This window comes from Agelaius phoeniceus, chromosome 10, assembly GCF_051311805.1.
Source record: "Agelaius phoeniceus isolate bAgePho1 chromosome 10, bAgePho1.hap1, whole genome shotgun sequence".
Lineage (NCBI taxonomy): Eukaryota > Metazoa > Chordata > Aves > Passeriformes > Icteridae > Agelaius > Agelaius phoeniceus.
In genome coordinates this window covers 16,106,778-16,122,286 of record NC_135274.1, presented here as the reverse complement: position 1 = coordinate 16,122,286, position 15,509 = coordinate 16,106,778, and the positions used below count along the sequence as shown (strand labels likewise).

The 15,509-nt window shown below is 49.1% G+C and overlaps 1 protein-coding gene across 1 annotated transcript in view; it reads left to right on the top strand.

The window, feature by feature from the left end:
• The first annotated feature begins 2,670 nt into the window (after window positions 1-2,670).
• The window catches only part of CCDC50 (coiled-coil domain containing 50), a 41,907-nt gene continuing 29,068 nt past the window's right edge, over window positions 2,671-15,509 (top strand). The window contains exon 1 of the mRNA XM_054639173.2: window positions 2,671-2,880. Coding sequence (XP_054495148.2) covers window positions 2,832-2,880 — 49 coding nt within the window. The 5' untranslated portion in view covers window positions 2,671-2,831. The remainder of the gene's footprint in view (window positions 2,881-15,509) is intronic.

The following is a 15,509-nucleotide window of genomic DNA, read 5'->3' as shown; positions in this document are numbered from 1 at the left end:
AATTCCTTATCCTCAGTAGTGCTGTGGTCATTTTTGGATCTTCTGTAATCAAGTGATATGTACCATCTTCCAATTTCAGAGACTTCATCTGAATAATCTCTCAAAAATCAAGCTAAAATGAGAGAGAAATCTGATGTCAAGAAGGCAAAGAAAATATTTGGTGTGTAATACACTGCCTTAGGGAACAGGTTGACAGTGTTGACAGGGTTTTGCCTGCATTACCCTTCCCAGGAGCCTGCTCCAGCCTTTCTGTGCTCTGACAGCTGGAAATGTTCCCTGCATTTCCACATTTCCAGCAGCAAGAACAAAATGTCATTTACTTTGTGCTCCTGTAGTTTCCTTAGGTTCTAGCAGAGCTCACCATCCACTGGCTATCGTTGAGCTTCAGCAAACCTTGCAAGATAAATAAATATAGCTACAGGAAGGCATTAGGAGCCCCTAATTTGTGTATTAGAAACCTGAAATCAGGAACTGCTCTGCTGTGACTTTGAGCACTGGGTACCAGATCCTACTTTAGTGAAGTTAAAGACATGCAGGAAGACAGTGTACTCAGCCAGCAGCCACAGCATCCCGACATGGAATCTCCTGAATACAGTGCAGATTTATGACTTATTTATGTTGCTGGTTTTGGCCCTAGCCAGACAATTCAATATGATATAAATTCATTACTGAAGACTAGAGCAAAGAGCTGTGTGTGTGGAGTAAAGTGCATGACCATTGGGATGGACAGCTTTAAAGCTTTGTTCATAAATGCAGGGCCATAGAGTGGCTCTGTTGCATTAAAGCTGCTGTGTAAATGTGAATGCTCCAGAATTTCAGCTTCTGCTGCTCTGACTTGAATACTTCATAATGAGAGAAGGACAGGAGAAAACCATACTCTGGGCTTGGAAAGGTGTGACCTGTGTCAAATCAGTACATTCGTTGCCACTTCTGCTGTATAGTCCTGGTTGCTTGGCCTCTTCTTTTGTCCAATAAAAAATCATATTAAGTGACCAAAATAACTTGATTATGAAAAAGGTGAAGGATGTCCAGAGGAATATCTGAGTTCAGAAAAACTCTAATTTAGGAGAAACTAGGAATGGATTTTAGACCTGTCATTAGCCCAGAGCTGGCTGAAACCATGAGGATTATTTGCAAGAAGTCCAGTTGTATGGCAGGGGGATTAGAAGGAGGAGCTGGGCAGAGCTGGGACTGTGACAGGAGATAATCAGTGTGAGCTGCCCCTTGGAGGAGCAAGACCCTGTGACTAATCCCCATCTGTGTGATCATATGGAGAACCTGTGGAGTGGGGCTCAGCTGTGCACTGCTCGCCCCTCTGTTAGTGGGTCCCACATCCCTCTGGGCAGGAGGCCCATCAGCTCTGAGAGTGGGCCAGCACACAGGAGAGGTGTACTAGGTGTGTGCAGTGTGAGAAGGGATCACAAACACACACAACCCCATGGCTTTTTCTGTGCAGGAGGCTAAGTTGAAGGGAAGGTGAAGGAAGTCAGATTGAATTCAGTCTATGCATACCCATGTTGGGATTGGTGAAATATTGTTTGAAAGGGGCAGAATTTGGGACAGATGATTCCTGAGTTTCAGGAAACGGGACTAAAATATTCAGGAGTAGCAAAAGGCTAACCTTCTGGATGTGCCTGGATGTGCCAATAATTTTTTTTGGTCATTTTCTTCAATGTTTTTGCTTTTTAATAAAATGGAAATGTTATTCCCTTTGATGTTTTTTCTGACATCCTACTCTGTCTCCCTCAGCTCACATCCCACAGGGCAGAGCTTCCCAGAGCCTGTTGGAGAGGGGGAGCAGGAAATGGGCTCAGCCTCTGTATCCCCAATGCTCACCAGTGGCACAGGAGCCATGGGTCATTGGAACAGATGCTGGGAGTAACTAATTTTGAATGTGGCAATATTAACTTCTTCTTCTTCTTGCATAGTCCTCAGCGTCACACATTATGATCAAACATAACAGCTGACATGAGTGACTGGTTGTGCTGAGCACAGCCCAGAGAAGCTCAGACATCCCTAAACCCCAAATCCTCTTCCTCTTATCTTCTCCCCTGTGCCCACGGAACATCATCTCGTTCTGTTTCTTTGCTGGCGGCAAACCAAGGTGGGCAGCAGCTGTAAATCCTCCATCTCCGCCGAGAGCAGGCACCACCCGTGTGTGGCAGAGCACTGCCGGGACCCGCAGGCCTCTCACAGGGCTCCGGGAATCTCTCGCCTCTCCTCGAGAGGTGCCCGTGCCAACACCGCCCCGTCGTGAGGGACAAGGTGCGGGTCCGTGGCACGGCTGGGCACTGGCTCGGAGGCTCCCCCGGGACACCTCTGCTTCTGCCAGGCCGGCGGAACAGTGCGAGCAGGGGGCGGCTGCTTTGGGGATGAGGGGCACAGGCAGCCGGACCCGGTACGGGAGAGCGCCGGGGGAGCGGAGCTATCCGTGAGCTCTGACAGCAGCCCCGGCCTCCCGGCATGGCCTCAAAGAAGCCAACACCCCGCCAAACAATAAAACAATAATAATAACAATAACAATAATAAACCCCAAATGCTTTAATAACTGCCCTCGGAAGCTGCCCGTCCCGCTGAGCCGCTGCCCGAGCCCCGCCGGCGAAGGGGAGGGGGAAGCAGCCCGGGACGCCCCCGTCCGCCTCCCCGGAAGGGGGGCGAGGGGCGGCGAGGCGGCCCCGCTCCGCCCCGCCCGGCGCTTTCTGTCCGCTCTCCCGCGCCGTACGGCCCGGCCGCGCCGGCTCCATCCGCTCCCAACTTTGTGGTGCGGGGCGCGGGCGGCACCGCCGCGCTGCCCTCAGCGGGGCCGCCCTCAGCGGGGCGCGGGCCCGGCCATGGCCGGCATCGGCATCGACCACTCCAAGCTGCCCGGAGTCAAGGAAGGTGCGGCTCACCCCGGCGGGGGAGGAGGGGGCGCTGGACGGGACGGGGCAGCGTGGGGGAAATGGGAGCGAGGCAAGGAGAGAAACTCTTGGTTTGGGGTGGCTTTTCTTAAACGTTATCATTTTACAATTTCCAGGCGCCGCTGCGGTTCGCGGCGCTGGCGGGGAGCCGGGTCAGCGGGAGGGGACGGGGCGCTCCGTGCTCCGGCCGGGGTGCCCGGGGCCGTCCCGCTGCCGGTGCGGGGTGTCCGGCGGGTGGCGGGAGGGGACGAGAGGCGGAGGCCGGCGGCGGAGCAGCGGCAGGGGCTGGACAGAGCCGCAGTGGCTGGACACGGAGCCGTGGCCGCTCTGCTGGCCTCGCTTCCGGCTCCCCTCCCCGGCAGAGCGGCGGGGGTCGGGCTGGCAGCGCCGCTGCTCCCCGGGAGCAGCGAGCGAGGAGCGGCGCTGGGGGAGGGAGGGCGCAGCCCTTTGTCTGCGCCGGGGCCGAGGCTGCCGCCGGCGCCGCCGCCGCGCTCCCCCCGCCGCGCCCGGGCAGCCGGGCTGGGGGCGCCGGCCGGGGCTGCGCTGCCCCGGCGGGTGAGGCAGCCGGGGCACCCTGCGGGAGATGGACCAGCAGCGATGTCTGTCTGTCCGTCCGTCTGTCTGTCCCTGGCAGTTACGGCTCGGCCGGGGTCGGAGACTCCGCTCGGGCCGTTGTTAAAATGGGAGTAGAACTGTGGATATCCACAGATTTGGCGATTTGACGGGGACTGGTGATTTTGAGGCCCCGGTTACAAACAATTAACCTACTGGTTTTTATGAAGACTGGCCTGCGTTGGGCTTGGGAGCGCCAAGCAGCCGCTCCCGCCCCGCAGACCCCCCGTGCCCCCCTCGCTTCCAGGGGTCCCGCTGGCTTGGCCTGTGCTCAGAGCACGGATTCACCTTCTGTCAGGCCTTGGCTTCCCTGCTAGCACAGTGCCTGCCTCACACGTGAGCCTTTGAGCTCAATTAAATGTGCCCTGGAGCTGCTTTGGGTTTAGAAAGCTTTGTAAGAGATAGTTTGTTCTTTCTGATAGTGATTTGTGATATAAACCAGTAGAAGCTCTGTCATAATCAAGTTAGTTTAGATTTACTCTCTTGTAATAGAGAGCAATGGTTTCCTGCCTAAAAAAACCCAAACTTCCTTAAACTTGTTTCTTTTCCCACTGGTGATTTTTGTTTTCAAATTTCAAATTTCAATTCTTACAAAACAGCAGTTGTGAATTTGATGATTTAGCTGGCCAAGAGTAGAAAACCTGTTTCTGTGCAGGCAGCTAGGGTTTCCTTTTAACCTTATGTCATCCTTTAATGCTTCACTCAGTGTTACTGGAACAAAAGCTGAAGCTGATGTTTTAGGGGTTAATATTCCTCCTGTTAAGTCATTAGCAGAACTGTTATTGGGCATTTTAGTGTGGTCAAGATCTCTTCCTTAGAGTCTGTCCACACATGGTTGGTAACTCAAGAAAATGAATCCAATTAACCTTTCCAGTGGGTTGATTAAAGTGAATTAAATCCCTGTGTAGATGCTTATATTCACAATTCAAGTAGGCTGGATTTGATTTGCCTTTATTAGTTTTTGAATTGGACTAACTGGGCTGAGCTGAGGTCGTTTACATTGTGAATGAAAGTACATGAACAGCGTTGCAGTGTAACTCAACCAGTCCCTGGGAAATTTGCACCTATGCTATAGTGTGGATTAAGCTTCGAGAGTGTCCTGTTACTACGATCTGTTGTTACTTGATAGCAGTGGGATTAAAGTGGTGTGCCAGAGCAACGTGCAAAGTAGATGAGGTTTGAGCCATGTTCTGCAAAGCCTCAGGCATGTGTCACGCTTTTAGTTTAATGGCATCACTTGTTTTTGTTTTGGAAAGTGTTGAGACTGAGCTATGGTTTGGATTAGGTCTTTTCGTGCTCTGTGTCAATGCCAGCCAAAGAAAGAAAAGCATTGCCTGCCATACGGAGGGAAATATTTATTGTTCCTGATAGAGAAATCAGTGTTGATCTTTCTGGAAAAAGCATTCCCTTTCTTTGTTTAGGGTAAAGGTCGGCTTAGTCATTCATTAACAATGAAGAACCTTTTGGTTTGAGTACTTTGTTCTTCACCAGCTCTGCTTCAGGAGAGGAGGTGTTATGTCCGAGTCTTTCAGGACTGATCTCAAAAGCTGTTCTAAAAGTGGGATCATTCCAGTGCAGCGATGGCAGTGAAGATCTGATAACTGTAGCTAGGTGCTCTATGAGGTCTTTCCTCTTTTATCTCTAAAAGCATTTATATCAGCTCAAGGCCTGAGGTGGATGGCATTTTGCTGGTGAAAACCACTTCACCTGGTCCAGTTTATTTTGTGGGCAGGGGTTTACTGGTGTAAAATACACCCTCAAAACACAGTTTTCCTAGTATGAACTACACCTTGCTGCTGCAGCCTGGTGTTACAGACCCATTTTTCCATGAGTAGCAGAGTGGATCTGACCTCTGTGGTCAGTAAACCTCATGTAAGTTATTTGTTTTGGTGTTAGTTGCAATCTGTGGCCTGTGCTTCTCTGCCTGCATTCTGTTCATCTCCCAAGTGTCTGTGGCATATTTGCTTTTCACAAAGCAGCCTTTGCTGTTTGCTCTTTTGACCTACCTCAGGAGATTGCTCAGCTTTGTGTGTGTAGATCTTTTTTACTAGAGGTCTCATTTGTGAGCCTTTTGGTGATAAAAACATCCTAGAAACATTATTTTTATTAGTTATTTATAAAGCAAATGAAACTGTCTTGGGCTCTGCTCTCTAACTGCCTCTCATCTCTTGTGACATGATGCATTCCTAGGAGCTGTGTTTGGGAAGGGCTCCACCCTCTTTTGGCACTCAGCTGTGAGTGAGCCCTTGGACTTGAGAGGCATTTCTGGCTTCATGCAGGCAGGCTGAGCTGCAAGGGAGGTGTTTTGGAGCTGTGCAAACCATACCCCTCCCTGGAGGATGTACCTGTGGTCCTGTCTGCTGTTGCCTTGCCAAAGGTCTGGGGCAACATCTTTGTGAAGGGAATGCCTGCCTGCTCAGGCTGAGGCTCAGTCCTTCACCCATTGCAGTCTCCAAGAGTCATCAGTTGTTGGCAGCAGCAGAAGAAAACCAGGTCCAGGCATTCTCCCAGGGACTCCTCATCTTCCTGCCAGTTTGAATCCTCTGTGAGGAGAGAAAAGGGAGGGGTGGGATGGGGGAAGACTCTGAACTCTGCCCCAGTAGTGTGCAACTCTGGAGAACTGTGGAAATTTGCAGTGGGTGAAGTGTTTTTATTGAATTTTATTTTTAGTAGTACTGTAAGGAAATGCAAGGGTAGTATGTCTGGGCTGATGATTAGAACTGACCCTGCCACTACTGTCTGGAGCTCCAGCCTTGACAAAGGCTGATTGTGGCACCTGTGCATGGAGAGATACAACAACACTCACACTGCTTCCTATTCTTTGTTCAGCACCTGATTTGACTTTTGGGAACTGTACATTCAAATGCTGCTGGTTGTAATCTGCTGCCCGAGAGGCCAGTATCCAAAACGTGGTAGTAAAAGATACAGCTCTGACTGTGACCTTGGGGAAACAGGAAGAGCTTGAATAGTTTCTGTCTTGGCAAGGTGTTCTCTGGGGCAGGCAGTCTGGCTGGCTCTCTTTTGCCTTAGCATAAATTGAATAAAAGTTTGCTTTTAGCATCAGTCTTCCTCTTCCTCCCAGCTACAGACCTTTCTGCTGACCTCTGCAGCTTAACATGACCTCTGCTGAGACTCCTGCAATAAAAACCTCCTGGCTACTGACCCTCCCAGTGACTGGGGAGGGGGATGAGGTCTGAGGGGCAATGTGTCAGGCTTCCATGGAGCAGACTGAGGTTATTGGCTTATAATGAGGCCTTTGGTGCCTCTGTGCTCAGCAACATGAGAGTGGACAGGAGAAACTTGATGTCTGTCAGAGGTGGAAGAGGATTGAAGAAGTGTGAATGGCTGGCACGGTGTCTGATGAGGAAAGATTCTGCTTAGGGGTTTTTCAGGGGAATGGTTTTGAGGGATGAGCTGTCAGCTGTATTCATCTGAAGGAAGCATTGGCCTTTAACTGGATTAGTATAATCAGGGCAACAATTTTGAGAGCAGCTGAGGGTCAGCCGGGTCATTGTGAAGCCACCTGCCCCATGCCCTTTGGCTCCAGCTGGGATTTTTCCTTGCAGCATCACGATTTTCTGCTTTGTGACTTCCTTTAAGGGTTTAAGGGCTCTGAGAAATTCAGGCAAGATGGATGGCTTGAGGGCAGCGGGGAGGTGGAGAGTGATGGGACATAGACACAGGTCACTGGCTCACATCCAGCCCTTCTGGGTAATAGGAGATCTGTTCTTCCAGCAGGCATGACTTCTGTAGCTGAGGCTGTGGCACTCATTTCACTTCTGGTTAAAGCTGGGTGAAAGTTTTATTTTGCATTCAGTGGTTCTGGGTCTGCAGTGCTTGGCAGAGATGGGCAGGATTAGCATATTTTATGCTTTTGGCTCTGAAAGGCAGCTGAACAAGCAGGTCTGCCTCCTCCCATCCCTAAATCCTTAACACTTCTGTGAGCTGCTGTGGAGGTTCTGCTGAGGCAAAAAGATTGCTCGAAAAGCTTTGGCAGAAAGACACCCCAAGACTCCCATTGATGCTTTTTGCAGAGATGTTTCCTTGGTTCCTGGCAGATTTTTGGGTGGGGGTAAGAGGGGACACATCCTATTTTTGCACTGATTCCTGGGGATACAGGGATAGCAGCGGGGAGTTTTCTCCTGTTTACGATACAACATCGTGACTTGGTCCATCACCCATTGCTGGTCTCTGGGGAATGCTCCCAACTGAGCAGTGTGTTTATGGTCACCATGGGCCTCTGTTTAATCTTTCATTTCCTGTGGCCATGGGAAACGTCAGAGGATGCCAGGCAGGAGTTGGAGATGGCTGCTGCAAGGAGCAGGAAAGGCCAGTTCTGCTCTCTCTGGTGCAAGAAAAACCCCACTTGGATAAACAATGGGATATGCCTTGGAGCTGTGTGAAACTTCTGTTTTGCTGGAATAAGCTTTCTTTTTCTTGCTCGGAGTCATCCAGTTCACATGAATGTGCTGATTTATAGGACAAAGTGACAAGTTCCTTGCCTGCTTCCTTCTCCCCTTTCCAGAGTGTCCCCAGCTGGTTGGCTTCCTGCTCCTTCTCTGCTACTCCTGTGTAGTGCTGGTTTGAAGGCTGAAGGGCTGAGGAAGGAGGATGGTCTGTTGGTGAAATTGCCTTAAAACTTAAGAAGCTTTAGGTCCATTTTCTGGCGTGACACTCACTGCTGGCTTGACCTTCAGCTGTTCTCCAAGAAGGTGATAACAACAGCTGCTGTTCACTGCTGGTTGGCTGCATTGCAGGGAGCAAAGGGCACGTTTGCTGGACATTTCCACCAGGAAAGCTGCAGTCTCCCTGGAGGCTGATGTGTGTCAGCAATGCTCTCTGTTCACCTTACAGCACTGGCTTTTCCACAGAACATGTATAGGACTTTGTGAAGGTCCCTTGACATTTCATTTCTACTTCTTTTTTGAGAAATAGAAATTGGAGCCTTCCTGCTGTTTTCTTTCTCAGTACTTGAAAAGATACCACACAGCTCACTGAGTGTTGTGTGGCCTTGACACTGTATGGCTGCAGGGATGATGTTTTAGCTGGGCTGGGAAAGGAACAGGAGAGTGCAGCATCAGGCTGGCTGTGTAAGGGGTGCAAGGCAGTGCTGTTGTGAACCTTACCTTGAGCAAAGGGCTTCATTCACGCCTTAGTGCTCATAAAATTTACCCTGTAAGCCCAGGCACCCTGTGAATTAAATTTGCCAGAAGTGTTACTCTCCCTGGGGATAAAGGTGTAGATGAAAGCCTGCTCAGAGCCTAGCACAGCCCATCTGCACCTGCCCAATTATTTTGTGTCAGGCTCCTGAAGATCAGCTGATGGTTATTTTCATTGCACACCAACCCACGATGTCACTGCCACAATGCTCTGTCAGCCAAACTAAAATAGGGAGATCTTTTTGTCTTCGGCCTGGTAGAGGTTTGGTTTGTGTGCACCTGGTAGCTCCACCCAGCATTATGTGCTCTTCAGGACAGAAAGTCAAAGTGGTTTGTGAGTGAGTCACTTTTCTTCACTTCCCTTTTCAAAAGAGGTGTGACAAGCCATGTGCAGTGAAACTGAGTTCCTGCGTGCATTTTTGTTCATCCTTTCCTGAGCCCTTCTGCTGAACCAGAACTTGGTAACCAGAGGAGTCAACTCTAAGGGGAAATGTTATGTGGGCTCAGTATGTGGTGTTCAATAAGTGATAACAAAGGGGAAAAGGACATAAGTGAAGAAATATTTGAAAACACTGAGACACAGACATTCCATAAGGACGCTGACAGGAGTGACATGAGAAGTAATGGGACAAAAGGGAGGAAGGAAGTTTATGCAAACAGGAGTATTTCCTGGCAGTGAGAAGGCAGGGGGTTTAATTCCTTTCTGCATTATATGTGTAGCATTGGCTTTTTACACCCAGACAGGACAAGAGGCTGGAGTGTGCTCTGGCTGGAAATGCTCCTTGCAGAGGGACTGTTGCCACTGACTTGGCACATGGCTTGGGGTAACGCTGGTCTGGCTCAGGGAAGCCTTCCCTGATGTGGATGGAAAGCTTCTCTATCTCTGCACAGCACAATGACTTTGCACTGCAAAAGCAGCTTATTATATCTATCTGTTCTGGTTACAGCAAGCATTACTTGTAGCATCCTGGTGCAAAGAAATGGCCTCTCCTTCTGCTCTGGTATTAGTTTTATTATTGAGGTGCTGGCTGGTGGCACGGGAAGGATTTATGACCTAAATTCAGCAGCAGCTCCTGGAGCTTTTGGCAGTGCTGCTGAGGTGAGGTGGTGGAGCACAGCATGGAGGAGGCCTGGGAATTTTCCAAGGCACCAGGGTGTTGGCTGTTTTCATGGCAGGCAGAGAGCTCTGCTGTTCACAGGGCTGTGCTCTCCTGCAGGCCATCTGCCTGGCGCCAGGTTTCCAGAGGAAGTTGATGTTGGGAAGAGGCTGAGCTCTCCTGACCTTAATTGCAGTGCTGGAGGGACTGAGTCCTTGGCTAGGGCTGCACAGCCCTGCCTGGATTCCACACATCCCTGATGCAAGGTGGAAAAAGCAGGTTTGTCTCCAGCTCAGTGCTCACTTACCTGGTATTCCAGGCAGCTGGCATTGCCCACAGCACCAACTCTGGCTGTGTAACAGGTGAACTTAACTTGGTCCTGATTTAACTGTTCTTTTTTTAACTTTTTCTTGTTTTTAAGAAGCTGTGAGTATGCAATATCACCTGAAGGTGATATGGTTCCCAAAGCAAAAAAAAAATTACCTTTACTGACCTGGAGCTCATGTAGTGCTCTCGGAGAGGAGAAAAGGCTGCCAGCCTGCTTCTTCCTCATGCTTTGCAATGTATATGAACTGTGGGCTCAGATGCCACAAAGCAGTTTGCTTCAAAATGATGCAGGGAGCTCTGCCTCCCTGTCCATCTGGTCTCAGAAGTCAGAGACTTATTTTTACCCTTGTATGCCAGGGTTTTAAATCTGTCGTTGCGCTTAGGGCAGTGTTGCCAACACAAGGTTGTGACAGGAAAGGGAACATGTATTGTTAGTGCTGTAGCTTTACTGATTTGTGACTTGTAGATAGATGTGGAATTTTGACTGATCTGGGGCCAGCTTTGGTACTTTGTGTTCCTCAGAGCTGACCAATAAACCTGGAGAACTTAAACACAGGAAGCAAGGGGGGAGAGGGGAGAGTACCCGTGAGGAGCTGTGGAGCGAAGGAGAAGGGTTTTGAAACAAACCAACAACCTCGGCTGGCTGGGTAGAGGATGGTTGTTCTTGCAGAGCAGTTTGCAGTGCTGGCAGCAGCTGAACGGGTGGCTGACAGGAGTCTTTGCTTGCATCCTAGCAGCCACCTTTCTAGGGAAAAGGAAGCTGATAGGAATCTGTGCAAGAATTGGAGCTGACTGCAGGCTTAGTTCAGACACCTTCTGCTTCGAATGCTGCAGCTGGCAGGGGAGGCTGCTCAGAGGCCCATCCTGCTGGAGCTTTGCTTCTCTTAGTATGTGATCTGCAGGGATAAAACCTGGCTGTTTGAATGTGCACTGCCACTGTGGTGTGTCCTTTCAGCTGCAGCTCTGGTCTAGCTACAAGCCATGGAGCAGTCTCAGGGTTGGCTCTAGTCATCCAAAGGCTGAAGAGAAGGTGGCATCTCTGGGGACTCTTTATTCTGCTTGTTTTTTCCAGAGGTTATTGTTTCTCTGTACAACTGCAGGTCACTGTCATGTAAAAGCACGCTGTGGGGTTAGAGAGAGGAACTTGAACCTTTTTTTGGCACTTGGCAGCTTCTGTGTGGGTGTGAGGTTTCCAGCAGTCAGCCTTTTGTAAAGCAGTCACTAAACTGAGCCAGGGCATGAAGCTGCACCAGAGGGGTGTTCAAACCTCCCTTTTTGCATCCTGTCTCCCTTGTATTTTTCTACATTATCTTTCAGGATTAAGCTAGAGGAGAACCCTGTGAGAGCTGACACTTTGCATTATCTCTGCTCCCAGCTGCCTCTTTGGAGCTGCTGTGTGAGGTTATTCACCACAGCCTGAGGGCTGAGAAGTGCTGGTGAAATATCTGCAGTCCAGGGTGCCATGGCTCCTGAAAGCCATCCTGAACCACAAAGTGGGCCTGCCAGCTCTCTGCAGAGAAACTGCTGAACTGAACAAGGAGTTTAGCTGTGCATTCATCAGAGAATGGAAGTTTTGCCTATCTGGGAAACTTAGTGTGTGTAAGAGAACAGAAATTTTGCTTATCCAGGAAACTCAGTGTGTCCTTCCGAAAGTTTTGTATGGTGCAAAATTAGTTAAAATGCTGAAATAAAAGCTGAATTAAACAGATAAAACCACAGAATACAGTGATTGCTATTGGAGATGGGTGTGGGATAAGGGAGTGTACATATGGTGTAAATCTCTTGAGATGCAAGTTCCATGCCCCAGCAGTTTTCTGAGTGGGTGGCTGTTTTGAGTTGCACTTGATAAAAGACTCTTTTTCTATTACCCCTCCCCTACACCAATTTAAATGAGTGGTGTTGGGTTTAAAGCTGGGTTTAAAGGTGCCATGACATTCTGTCTGCAAAAGAAACCAAAAAACCTTCGAGAAAAGGGGTATCATGTGATCCATGGGGCACAGCTAAAGGTGTGTCTTACAGTTACAGTGGTGCTCATGGGGCCTGTGTGGGCCAGAGATTTTGACCTCTCCTGGTGAAGGCAACTCCAGCCCTGCTCTCCAGTGATGTGCATGGTAGTTTGCCTTTGGGGTAAAGGGTAAAGCACAGCTGTTGGAGTCAAGTGTTGTTTGTTTTGCTGTGGTCCATGGTTGGGAGGTAGTGGTTAAAACTGACTTCTAGGAAAACTCCCTGCCTTTATTGTTGGTTGTTCCATTTGCACATGTGGTATTAGCTGAGTCAACTGAAGCTGTGTCCAATGCTGGACAGGATGAGCTACACAAACAGCTTTTGTTCTCGCTGATGATTGAGATTATCTTCTTCCATACACAGACTCAGTTACAGTCTCAGATGTTGTGAGTGAAGTGTTTGGCTGCCTGAGGTCTGCTGTTTGACTGTGGTGTCAAACCAGCCAAGCCATCCCTACCCTGAGGTTTTTGTGGTAGAGCCCCACCTGGGTGTTACTGGCCGGTCCACAATGCAATGGCTGAGCTCACTGGTGGTCTTCTGGGTGTAGGCAGTCCTGGACAGGTAGATGGACACTGGGGCAATCAAGAAATTTCTGCAGAGATTGGTGTTCTGAGCCTGGCAGGTAATGACTTGCAGACATTAACACATATTGCATCATCTATCTGCTCCCTGCTTTAAAGTGTTAATATATTCTGTGTATTGAGCCCCTGCAATAGAAAGCAGCAGCTGTAACAGCAATGTTGGCTGTAGGACTTGGGAGTATTGGACAGTTCTAGTGACTCAGGGTATTCTGTGTCTAGGGACCCAACTGGGCATGGCTGAAAAGGGTGAATTTTCAAAGCATGGATGTCATTACTTCTTAAGGCTCAATGCCATTTTTAGGTACATGTGAAAGTCTTGGCACAGAGTGGCTGGAAAGCTGCCCAGTGGAAAAGAACCTGGGGGTGCTGGTCAGTAGCCTGCTAAACATGAGCCAGTGTGTGCCCAGGTAGCCAAGAAGGCCAGTGCCATCCTGGCCTGGATCAGCAATGGTGTGGCCAGTGACCATCACCCTGTTGTGGGCACTGGTGAGGCCACACCTCAAATCCTGTGCTCAGTTCTGGGCCCTCACTACAGCACAGACACTGAGGTGCTGAATGAGTCCAGAGAAGGGCAGTGAAGCTGGGAAGGGTCTGGAGCACAAGTCCTTGAGGAGCTGGGGGTGTTTAGCCTGGAGAAGAGGACTCAAGGTTGACCTTATTGCTCTCTACAAGTCCCTGGCAGGAGGTTGCAGCCAGGTGGCCATTGGCCTCTTCTTCCAAGTACCAAGTGATGGAACAAGAGGAATTGGCCCAAGTTCTGTCAGGGGAAGTTTATATGGGATGTTAAAAAAAACATCTTCAGCATAAGGGTGACCAGTGGTTGAAACAGGAAGGTATTTGGGAGATTCTCCATTCTAGGAGATGCTAAAAAGATGTGTATATGTGGCACTAAGGGGTATGCTTTAGTGGTGAACTTGGCAGTGCCAGATCAGTGGTTGTACTTGATGACTTAATTTTTTTTCAACATAAGTTATTCTAGGATTTTGTGATTGAAATGCACCAACTCAGCATTTTCTTCTGGAAGTCAAAGAGATGGTCTTTATTATTCTCACCCTATGGGTTGTGTTTTAAGCTTTGGGAATAAGAAGACTTGCTCTTATTTAGAAACATTGCAGATGAAACCAGGTAGAGTGGAATTATCCAGTGATGAAAAACATGGCAGCCTTCTGTAGAAAAGCAGAATGATAAATCTTACCGAATTTTGTGGCTGGGACTTGCTCAAAGGATAACCTTTTGAGGTGTCTTGTGCTATTTTTTCCACTATCTTGAGTATCTCCAGCTTCCTGTTTACACTGCAAGCACATCATCTTCTGCTTTGAGGTCTTCAGCAGATACTCTCTCAGCTTTGGGACTGGTCTGTGGTACAGTGTGCAGGCTTCTTTACAGAAGTGAGACTGCCAAACTAGTAGCCTTGGAGAAGGCACTTTGTGAATGTTGATCATTTCTCTCTCAAGTCAGCTTAAAAAAATATAATGACGTTCTGAGGGTTTGATTCCAAAATGCAGTCTTCCTTCTTAAAGCACTGTTAGGCAGGTGAGAGCTTAATGTTGGAGAAAGGTGCAGACAGAGCACAAAAATCTCATGGCCTTGACCTCAAGGCATTTAGCTTAAGCAGAGAGGATAGCCTCCTTCCCAAATCCTAAGATGTTCTTAGCTTCCAGGCCAAGACTGCTAGTAAAAAAAACCATTGTGGTTTGGTGGTTTATTTATTTTTAATTATTATTATTTTGCATGTTTACATTTTTGAGAATTAGGCTGAGACCCTTCAGTTTGGTTCCCCACAGAGTTACCCAGTCTCCTTGTGCTGCCTCATAGCTCCCAGCTATGTGTGATGCTCTGGTCCTGTGGCTGAGGAGCAGAAATTGTTCCTTTTCTCAGACTGCCCAGACCTGCCCTCTGTCTGGGATCCACCTTCTTCCTGCATGATTTTCTGATTTCCTTGGCATGATGAGGCCTGGTGAGCAAAGCCCTGGGAATGTCATCTGTGTAACTGCAGCAGCCAGACATGTCCTGTCCAGCCTCTGTCAGCACCCATGTGTGGTAGCAGGAGCTGCTGCTGTGATGGGAGAGGCAGGGCAGAAATGGGAGCTGCTCAGCCTGGGCCGTGTATCTCACAGAGCAGCTCTGCTGGGGCTGGGAAGAAAACGTCCCAGTTGCATGTTTTATCTGCCCTCAGGGCAGCTCTTCACCTCCAGCTGGGTGACTACTTGGTCAGGTTGGCTTTGTTTCAAGGAAATAATTCCCAGATTTTGAAGGCTTATCTGTCTTGGAGTGGCCTGACCAGTCCCTGCTGGTAAGAGTCTCTAAGAGATCCCATCTTGCTTTCTAATCTGCAGGAGTCTGCAGAACTCAGGCATCCTCCTGAGACTGCTGGCTTGTAAAAGGCTGCATTTGATACTTGCCATTAATTTATCAGCTCTGTAGGCCTAAAACTGATTTTTAGCTGATGATACTGCTTTTTCATGTTACTTTTGTCTTTCCTCTCCCTCCTGTCCTTTAGATTAGAATTCAAGAGCTGCAGATGCTCTGAACTAAGCATGACTCACACCTAGTTTGTTTTGTGAATTACCCAGCACACAGTGCTGTCGGGAAAATGCTGGGAGTGGAGGGGGTGGGGATGGTTTTTAAGACCCAAAAGGAAATGCTTGGAACATGCATCTGTGGTGCCTGGGTCACTGAACTGGCATGGATACTGGACACGTTACGTGGGCCACGTGAACCAAGGGGCCCTTGGGACCCACAGTGGATGTCAAATCATGATCTAAGACTTCAGGCAGAAGTGAGGGGGGTGTTTTGCTGTGAACCTTGCATGAAAAGCCAGTAGGGGCT